Source organism: Amblyomma maculatum, chromosome 7 (genome assembly GCF_055883805.1).
Source record: "Amblyomma maculatum isolate TAMU_Amacu chromosome 7, ASM5588380v1, whole genome shotgun sequence".
Lineage (NCBI taxonomy): Eukaryota > Metazoa > Arthropoda > Arachnida > Ixodida > Ixodidae > Amblyomma > Amblyomma maculatum.
The window spans coordinates 115,197,611-115,208,395 of record NC_139350.1 but is presented as its reverse complement, the minus strand read 5'-3'; the positions used below and the strand labels follow the sequence as shown (position 1 = coordinate 115,208,395).

The following is a 10,785-nucleotide window of genomic DNA, read 5'->3' as shown; positions in this document are numbered from 1 at the left end:
CCCTTCCCTTACAGCGCGGGTCAGGTGTCGACAGAGCAAGTGTGACAAATACTGTGCCCTTCCCTTCCAGTGAGCCATTGTTGTTATTATAATTATTATTATTATTATTATTACAGGCACAACGTATTTCTTTACAATGTCCTTCCGAAAGGTCTGATGGTGGGATTAGGGGGGGAGAGAGAGAGAGAGGGAAGCGCGCTTGAAGGTGAGCTCCAGTTGAGGCTCGGAGGTGAGCTCAGTTAACCCTTTAACCAGCAGATCAACAATATTGTTGACCCACTCTAGGCGGCCACAAAATGCCTCTCCCTAAAATTTAGAACGTGTTCCTCCAAATTTAGCATTTTTATAAAGTAGCCTCTGAAATAAAGATGTATGAGTCGTCAATAGATGGCCGTAATGACCGTGTTCAACCTCAAAGTGCCGTCGTCGTCGTCTTCTTCGCGCGCGCCACGTTGGCAGAGTTCTGGCCTCAGCAGATGCCGATATCCGAAGTTAAGGGTGGCGACAATTTTATTTCTTTGTAGAGGCGTCTCTAAACGTGGCCCGTGCAGAATAGTATCACCTATTTCGCAGCAGAAGCGGCAGTGCCGGACGAAATAAATAGACTACAAAATTGTCGAGCTGCCAGAATAAGGTAAAAATTTACCGCCAATGATGTGCAGTCGGCTGTTTGTTTTTATTTCCACAATTGGTTTGAATGTGATACTGGACATGTAAATGAACACAGAAAACTTTGTTTAGAACTACCTTTGCGTTGCCGCTTGTGTGTGAGCTGCTCAAGGTCACTTTTCTTTTTTTTTTTGGGGAGGGGGGGCAGTTTATGGCGGGAATCTGAGTACTCGTGTTCATATAAAGGTGAAATAAGCTTCGCGGAACGTTAGCTTTTCATCACTTCACTTTTTTTTGGTTCTTGCCAGCAAGTAACGTACTTATCTTCCTGGAGCCATGGAAATAACGGTGTTTTATGGAAATCGTAGTCAACACAGGAGGTCAGAGGGCGCTGTGCTCTCTGCCATAAAAGTGTGTCAGGCTTCAAGTCCACCAAATGTGCACGTCTTTTTGCGCCTGAAAAGCGGCAACAACTGTTTTCTTCAATTACAGCTCAAATGGGACATGACTGACTCATGTCAGTGCGCCAGCTTTGTGCTCCTTATCTTGGCAGATGAACAAAATTGTAGACGTACTGTATTTTTTGAAATCCTTTTTCAAACGCATTCCCATTTTTTTGGATGCACATTTAGACTAACAAAAACTAATACAAACGAAGGAAAAAATTATGGCATCGCTTTATCTGGTCTTGCCAGTTAAAGGGTTAAGCTTCTTCACGACGCAGCGAGCAGCTCTGAGCCGAGATCCAGGGAGCACTACGCGTGAACGTCTGCTATCTGTGAACGCTGGGGAGTAACTGATGTGAAGGGAGATGCCGAAGTTGAGGACGCGTGAGCGACACACGACTGGTCACTCCGGAGTATAGTGAACTATACTCTGGAGTAACACACATTGTGCAACGCTGCCCAGTGACGGTCGCCACACCCTCAACACACACGTCCCTCTCTCACGGTCTTACTCCCTCACTGGGTGCATCTATTCGGCCGCTCCGCCCCCTCAGTGTTAAAGGGGGCATGAAACGGCTAGAAAGGTCACTGACAAATGTTTTCAATATGCAGAACAAATGCATCCGAGCATTCGTTCGAAGTAAAACTCATCGGAAAAAATCCAGCGATTTGTTATTTATTTTTAAAAACAGCCTTTTTTGAAATTCGCAGCTGGAGAAACTGCAGAAAGAACACGAGCTAGCCTTCTTCTCGCTGCGCGGTGAGCAAGCTGCGAAACCGACTGACTACGAAGGCCAGGTTGTTCGCCTGGAGCAGCAGATTGACAAGTACCAAACTCTGGCTGGCATTGAGGAACTGGCCCGAAAGGCTCGTGATCTGGATGCACCTCAGGCAGTCGCGGTGCCCCGACGGGCCCCCGTGTTGCAAGCTGTACCACAGCGGTCTTGGGAAGTCCAGACCACCCTCGTGTCCCTGCGGTCATGCGAGGCACAGACTGCCGCAATGGCAACCTGCGAAAAAGGGGTGCAGGCGCAGTGGAGGTTTGCTGTGGGCATGGTTCAGACGGACGAGGTGGAGCGCTCAACGCAAGAGTCTCAGGCGCAGGTCGACACCTGTCACCGGGAGTGCCAGACAGACGAAGTGCCCACTAGCAAAGAACCTAGTCCAACTTCAGTCTCTGTGACCAGCCCTGTTGCTGTGCAGCCCCCGCCTCCTCCCCCTCCGCCACCACCACCATCATCCTTTCCTTGCGCTCCACCGCCTCCTCCACCTCCTCCTCCTTCATCCTTTCTGGGTGGGGCTGCACCCCCGCCTCCTCCCTCTCCACCTCCTCCTCCGCCATCCATTCTGGGTGGGGCCGCACCCCCGCCTCCTCATCCTCCACCCCCTCCTCCCATGGGCATGGCGCCCCCACCACCACCACCACCTCCACGGCCTTTCCCAGCCATGTCCTCCATGCCCCCTCCTCCGCCCCCACCACCGCTGATGGCGCCTGTCCATGGCATGCCAGCTCCACCACCTCCTCGCCCACCAGGAATGGGGCCTGCACCGCTGCCAGCGCCCCCTGTGGGCGGCTGGCACAGCGCATATGCCATAGCCCGCAAGCAACCCGTGAACCCCAAGGCACTAATGAAGCCCCTATACTGGACGAGAATACAGGTGCCCGCACAGCAGCCAGAGAAAGCTCCCGAGAAGGAAAAAGACCACAAAACATTGTGGGAGTGTCTGGAGGAGACTCCTCCTACAGACTGGGATGAGTTTGCTAACATGTTCTCAAGACAGATCCAGGAGAAGAAGCCAACTGCCAAAACGAAAACCAACCAGAAGAAAGGGAAAGAGGTGGCGAAGCTCCTTGTCCAGAAGCGGTCACAAAATGTAGGCATTCTCATATCGAGCCTTCGTCTTGAAATCTCAGACGTCGGAAATGCTATCTACAACTTTGACACATCGATTGTAAGCCTGGAAACTCTGCAAGTTCTGTACGAAATTCGCCCCACGAGTGAGGAGCTCAATTTGATCCAAGACCATCTGGCCCTGAAGCCCGACATTCCCTTGGACAAGCCAGAGCGCTTTCTGCTCGATCTGTCTCGCATCCCCGAGTATGCCGACCGTGTGGGTTGCATTATCTTCCAGTCGACGTACACAGAATCCATCAGTAGTGTGGAACACAAGCTCAACAACCTCAAAATAACATGCGAGACGCTGCTGCACAACAAGGAGGTCCACAACATTCTGGGTCTTATATTGGCTCTCGGTAACTACATGAACGGAGGGAATAGGAGTCGTGGACAGGCTGATGGCTTTGGCCTCGAGATCTTGGCCAAGCTGAAGGACGTCAAGAGCAAGGACAACTCTTTAACTCTTCTTCACTACATTGTCAGAGTCTATATCAGCAAGTTCCAAGAGAGGGCGGACATCACCCGGGATGAGTTGAAATTTCCTCTGCCTGAGCCGAGCGACATGGAGCGGGCTGGGTTAGTCAGTTTCGATGACATCAGGGCAGATCTTAAGAAGCTTCACTCCCAGGTCGAAGGTTGCGAGACGAAGGTACAAAAAGTGCTGGCAAACTCCGACGCCGAACACCAGGAACCCTTCAAGGAGCAGATGAACATTTTCCTCAAGAAGGCTTACAACGAGCACAAGGAGCAAGAGGAGAACCTTGAGGAATGCCGGCTAAAATTCCTGGAGACCAAGGAGTACTTCAGTCTGCAGCCAAAGTCCAAGAACGAGTCCGAGTGGCCCAAGGAGTTCTTTGCACCGTGGGTGCCCTTCTGCAACGACTTCAAGAACATCTGGAAGAAAGAGGTGCAGCGCAAGATCAAGCTCGATTTTGAATCAGCAAGGAAGAAGGTGAAGGACCTGCAGGAGGCAATTGTTGACCTGGCAAGCGTCGTAAATATCAGTATTGCTCTCAACTGAAAATAAATCCTTATCAACTTCTTCGTGTCAAGATTCGGGCGAGATGATTGCTTATTCCACGCCCATGGCAGGTGCGTTCGCGACGCATGATAGTGGCTTTATAATATAAACAGCCAACGCAGCGGCGAGCTTGCAGCAGTCTTCACGATTTTGATTTGCAGGTGCAGGTGGCTTTCACGATCTTCCGAACATCTCCAAAAGCATGAGGAACCACAATACGAAATTACACACTCTGCAATAGCTAAAGCAAGGTGCTTACCTCTAGCCGCATGTCGTAGTCGACGCTCTTCATCTCGATCACGAATTTTGCGATTACATCGGACAGCCCCACGGCGCTGGAAATTTCTTCGCGAACGCCGTAAACGGGCTGAGAAGCATACATATCTTTGCCAAATTGCACACTGGTACCTTTGAAAGACTCTCATAGAAGCTGCCTCATTTGAATCCTGGAAGCAAGTGCTTCATAATGCGAGACCCGATATACAATTGGGCGCCGTAAACCGCACTGAAGAAGCCGCCACAAGCCACCAGCTAACGGCCACTTTGCTCTTCCACTAAGACCCAGTAACACTAGTCTCAACAATAAAGTTTTTTCTCTCTCACATCAACGTTTTCAATTCGCCTGAACCCGCGAAATAGCACGCGACTGCCGCTTCGTTCTGCCATTCTCGAAATACGCGCTGGAGGCGGAACAGACATAATGCGAACGGCTGTGCGGTAGGTGATGCTAGAGCTCCGGCAATGGTAGTGCCCTCATAACAGCGCACGTGGCGTATAGCATTAATAAAAGGGCATCGTAATTAGGCTTAATTATTCGTAATTAAAGATTGTGCAGGAATACTCACCTACATGTGGTCATGATGACCAGGCAGTTGAAAGCGTCTACGAACTGCGGAAAGGAAAGACGCCGTATCTTTACTAATAGGCGACTTCAATGCCAAGGTAGGGAAAAAGCAGACAGGAGACCAGGCAGTGTGTGACTTTGGTATTGGTCTACGAATAGCGGGCGGCAGTTATTAAGTTTGAAGAGTGCAATAACTCACGATTGATGAACATTTTCTTCAGCAAACCGGAAGTGGACATGAAAAATTCTTAACGGGGAGATTAATAATAAAATTGATTTGGTGTGTTCTAACCCCGCCATTATGCAGGATGTAGATGTAATCGGGAAAGTGCAACGCAGGGACCACAGGATGGTAAGGTCTGAACTTATTCTAAAGCTGCAGAAGGAACGAAACAGATTAGTAAGAAGTCCATCAATGCATTACTGGTGAGGGGGAGTGCAGAATAGTTCAGGATCTCGCTACAGAAAAGATATTAAGCTCTAACCGAGGATGACAGCATTAGCCTAGAAGCAATGTCCAATAATTTCGCAGATATCATCACTTAGTGCGCTTTAGAAGTAGGCAGTAGGATAGTTAGAGAGGATACCGGTAAGCTGTTTAAGGAGACGAAATAGTTATTTAGGACAAACCAAAGTAAGAAAGCTTCAAATTCAACAGACCAGATACATTTGGTAGAGATATCAAAGCTAATCCATGAGCCCAAATTATCCGAAGTAAGGAAGCATAACATGGAGAAAATTGATCATGCTGTAAAGAGTAGGGGAAACCTAAAGTTGATGAAGGAGAAAAGAGGCATAGGCAAAAATCAGGTGTATCCGCTGAGGGACAAGGCGGGCAATGTCAACATGAATATGGTCAAGATAGTCAAAGTTGCCAAGGGGTTCTATACTGTTCTCTGCCGTAGCCAGAGAGGTCAGGACAATAATGAGTTTGGCGGTAGGGAAAACCAATCAGACTTACCCGCAGTGACGAAGGACGTATTTGATTCAGTAGAAAGCTCGACGGTCATAAAGGCATTGCGAAATGAGGGTGTAGACGAGTCGTACGTGAAAGTGCTGGGTGATGTATATACTGGCTGTACAGCAACCGTAGTCCTGTTTTAAGAAGTAACAAAATTTTTATAAAGCAATGTGTTAGGCAAGGAGACACGATCTCCCCAGTACGATTCATAGCTTGAATGGAAGAAGTATCCATAGATTTTCAACGAGAGCAGTTAAGGGTAAGGGTAGATAGAAACTACTACAGTAATTGTCGATTTGCTGATGACATTGCCATGCAGTAACTCGGGAGAAATGCAAAGAATAATTCATGGCCTTTATACGAAAATTACAAAAGTTGGCTTAAAAATCAATCTGCAGAAGACTAAGGTAAGGTTCAACAGCCTCGGGAAGAAACAGCAGTTTACGTTAGGTAGCGAAGCACTGGAAATATTAGGCGAATATGTCTACTTAATACAGGTAGTAACCGCAGATCCGGACCTTGAAAGGGAAATAACAAGGAGAATAAGATTGGGACGCAGAGTATTTTTCTAGCACTCGCAGTTTATGACTAGCAGCTTTTCGGTATCGCTCAAGACGAACGTTTACATAGTTGCATATACATGTACTCACCTATAGGGCTAACACGTCGAGGTCAAGGGGGTTCTACTAAAGTTGAGGAATAAGCAGAGGGCTATGGAATGTAAAATGGTACGGGCAGTATTAAGAGATACGAAACCTGCAGAGTGGGTCAGAGAAATACCTCAAGTTACTGACATTTTAGTGCAAGTCAGGAAGAAATTTACATGAACAGGACATGTAGTGCAAGGTCTGTCTCATCGATTGACATGTATAGCGGCTATTGGCAAATTGATTTCGACAAAATATTGGTTGGTTGGTTGATTTGTGGGGTTTAAAGTCCGAAAGCGACTCAGTCTGTGAGAGACGCCCTAGTGGAGGACTCAGGAAATTTCGACCACCAGGGGTTTTTAACGTGCACTTGCATCGCACAGCACATAGGCGCCTTGCTTTTCGCCTCCATTGAAAAGCGGCCGCCGAGACCGGGATTTGATTCCGCGTCTTTGGGAGCAGTAGTCGAGCGCCGTAACCACTGCGCCACCCCGGCGGGATGATTTCGATGAAAGAGATCGCTAGATGACCGCATTCATCACACCGGACGGCCTATTCGGGTTCAATGTGATGCCATATGGCCTCTCACCAGCATCGTTTCAACGAGTAATGGAATTGTTCTGGCGGGCTTGAAGTGGCAGATTGGTCAGGTATACTTGGATGATGTCGTTGTCTTCTCCTGTAGCTTCGGAAACCACTAAAAAAGGTTTCGGACAGTGCTAGAAGCTATCAAGTCATCAGGGCTAAATTTGAAAGCAGAGAAGGGCCACTTTGCCTACGAGGAACTGCGATTCCTGGGTTTTATCATTAGCAAGGAAGGTGTTCGCTCATCCAGAGAAAACGATTGCGATCACGCACTTTCCACTTCCCGCCTACAAGAAAGCGTTACGCAGGTTCTTTGGGCTATGCGCTAATAATCGACAATTTGTCAGGAACTTTTCGCACATCGCCAAGCCGTTGACGCAGCTTACAAAGATTGACGTAGATTTTAAATTGGAAGGGAAGCAAGAAGAAGCCTTCGTCAAGCTTAAGCGCCGTCTACAGTCCCCTTCTGTCCTGGTCCACTTTGATGAAAACGTCGAAACTGAACTTCACTCCGACGTAACCGGTTTGGGCCTAGGCGCCGTTCTTGTTCTGAAGAGTGCAGGACAGGATTAAGTTATCGCCTATGCCAACCGTTCCCTTTCGAAAGCTGAAGCCAATTATTCGACAGCGGATAATGAATGTCTTCACATCATTTGGGTGACATAAAAATTTCGCCCCTATTTGTACGGACGACCATTCATGGTTATGACCGATCACCATGCTCTCTGCTGGCTCGCGAACTTAAAAGATCACTCCGAACGCCTTGCAGGATGGAGCCTAGCGTCTTCAAGAACTCGACGTCACAGTCGTCTATAAGTAGAGCTGCAAGCCCTTTGAAGCAGACTGCTTGTCACGAGCTCTCCTTGATGCGCCAGCGAAGTAACAAGGCGAAGATCCGTTCTTGTGACCGGTAACGCCAGCAGTTTTGTACAGCAGGAGCGTTTGGACCCTGAGTTAAAAGACCTTGCTGATTACCTCGAAGAAAAGATCGCTACCCCTCTTGCTGTGTTCCGGCATCATTTATTGTCGCTCGCCCTGTACAACGACGTCGTCGTTTATAACTGCGCAACCAACATAGAAGCACAGCTTCTTGTAGTACCCAAAGTCCTCTTACACGAGATTCTGCAGGCGGTGCACGATGAACCGACAGCAGGGCATCTCGGATTGGCGCGCACGTTACACATGATACAAGAAAATTATTACTGGTCGCGGTTGCCTGCCAACCTTGTTAAATATGTGTGACCGTGCGGTGAATGCCAGCGACGCAGAGCAACCCTGACGAGACCTGGTGGTTGGCTGAGCCCCATGCCGCCGCCGAGTAAACACTTTCAACAAATTGAGATGGACCTTCTAGGCCCCTTCCCAGCTTGATCACCAGTCACGCCGAAGCCAAAGCCGTGCCTAATGGTACCGTAGCACCAGTTGCTAAATTTTCCGTCGAAAGAAGTTTTCTGCGAGAAGGCGCTCCTGAGGTGATCATCACGGACAGAGGAACTGCATTTACGGCTGTGCTCACGCAGGTCATCTTGCACTACAGTCTAACGAGTCCGCTTAGGACAACTGCCTACCATCCCTAGGGCAATGGGCTTACGCAGCGCCCCAACAAAACGACCGCAGACATAATCACCATGTACGTGGACGCCGAACACAAGACCTGGGACCCCATCCTGCCGAACGAGATATTCACGTATAAGAAGACAGTCGAGGAGAAGGCGAGAGCGACTCCGTTCAAGCTTGTGCACGGCAGGGAGCCCACAACGACGCTCTACGCAGTGCTGCCGCACGTAACCAACGAGGACAACTTTGACATCGCCGCCTACCTGCCGCGTGTAGAGGAAGCCCGACGACTCCTACGGCTGCTTATTAAAGATCAACGGCGACATCAACACCTGGCGATATAACTTATGGCGATGCCGCGCAGAGTACAAGCCAGGAGACCAGTTATGTTTTTGAACTCTAATTTGCCGCCATGGGCTAAGCGAAAAGTTATTCGCACGATACTTTGGGCCATACAAAATACTTCGCTGCGTTGAATAACTCGGCTATCAAGTCATTCCTGACAGTACGAGAGCATCACAACGTCGGCAGACGCGCCCAGAAATTGTACATGTTGTTCGTCTGAAGCGTTATTACGCGCGTTGAATAATCCGTGGTGTTTAAACTTTGTAACTCTATAAATAAGTTGCTTTGTGTATTTTGGAACATCAAGGCGTTCAAGGCGTTGTATTTCAGGGAAGGAGTAAAGGCGCGAAATCTTCAAAACTGTATTTGTTGTTCTTTAGGAGCCGTTGTCATGCGGCGTTATCACTCTGGTTCTGGCACGTATATCAATTCTGTATTCTTTGTTTGCTAAATCTCGATGTCGCGAGACTCATTTCATCAGTTTCTTTGTCGCGCAAGGTGCGCCGAGATGTGTCTCGACGATTTCGATGACTCGCGTATGTCTCTGCAATGTTCCAAGTTGTAGCGCTAGTAACAGTTTGGGGCGTTATCTATAGATGGTTCTGAGCAGCCTTTAAATTGAGCGTTGATGAGTGCGACAGGTATTGTTTGTTCAACGATCGACGAGCACGTTTGTTGATATCACCGCCGAGTTGCTTAGTTCTTTTGCGGGCGCAGGCCAGGCCAATTTTAATTTCAGCACTATCACGCCTGTGTGCTCTTTTCTTGTATACGGCCTTGTCACCGCCACTACTTGCCAATAGCCTGTATTTGTCGTCCTCTTTATCAATAAAAATCCTTAGTGCTCATTGTTTATTGGTAAACTTGGGATCTACTCTGTCCTTGTACCACGGATGTCTGTTATCAGGCGGAAAGCTTTTTATTTATCAGTCATTAGGACTACATGATCAAGGCGCCTCAGTCCTAGTAATTACTGATTAATTTGTGCGTCTTGATTGAAAAAAACGCTTGAAGAATATTGCGGTGTTCTCTGGTTTGGAATGCAGTCCTTGTAGGTGTGCCAAAAACACAAACATGACAAGAACATCCTTGTCTATAAGCCATGGCTGTATCTCTTTTTACCTTTACAAATATTTTTTAAACGAATAGAAAGTAATTCCAGCCTCCGTCTCCAGTGCGCCCAGTATGTCCCACAAATGATCGAACTCCATTGTCGCATGCCTCTTTATTTCAGAAAAGCTACTCACAGGAACCGGCATTTCTTTTGTTCATATGAGTACCCTGAGTAAGTGAGAACTGATTGTCCTCTCACTTGCTTTGTTTTTTTGGAATCCATTCTGCAGTTCTTCTATCACACTATCATTCTCCAAGCAAGCCGAAACTTTGTCCTTTATAAACTAGATACCAGCATTTTATACGACTGTGGTTCTTTATGGCGGCTTTCTCCTCATTTTTTGAAAACGAAGCTTACCCTTTTTAATGTCCGTATAATGGGGCTTGGCCATTCGTTTTCAGTTAGCACACCCCCTTTCCTTAATGTTTACTTTCGATTGGGGCACAATTTCTTTATAATCAAATTATGATACCACTCACGACCTTTCAAGTGATACATAAAATAATCTTCTAACCCCTTTTGCCACTTCCCGCTCCATTGCTCGTGCAATACCATTGCACCAACAGATCTTTCTTTCTTTCTCCGACAAAAAAACTTCGGACACTTCTTTTTTGTCATCCCTATTTTCGTTGGGGTCGCCACATATGAACTTCCGTCTTAACTGGAGCCCAGTCAGGGGGATTGGAATGAATCAGTTTGTGTTTGGTTCAGGAGCGGCGTGGTTGCCTGGCTATCTTTCTCTGTCGGCCTCCCGGCAC

At 47.9% G+C, this 10,785-nt stretch overlaps 1 protein-coding gene across 1 annotated transcript; it reads left to right on the top strand.

Annotated features, from left to right (window-relative positions):
- The first annotated feature begins 396 nt into the window (after window positions 1-396).
- Window positions 397-3,974, top strand: LOC146184487 (formin-2-like). The gene is made up of 2 exons (XM_084608564.1): window positions 397-417; window positions 1,767-3,974. The coding sequence occupies exons 1-2, from the start codon at window positions 397-399 to the stop codon at window positions 3,972-3,974; spliced, it is 2,229 nt and encodes a 742-aa protein (XP_084464690.1).
- Window positions 3,975-10,785: the final 6,811 nt, after the last annotated feature.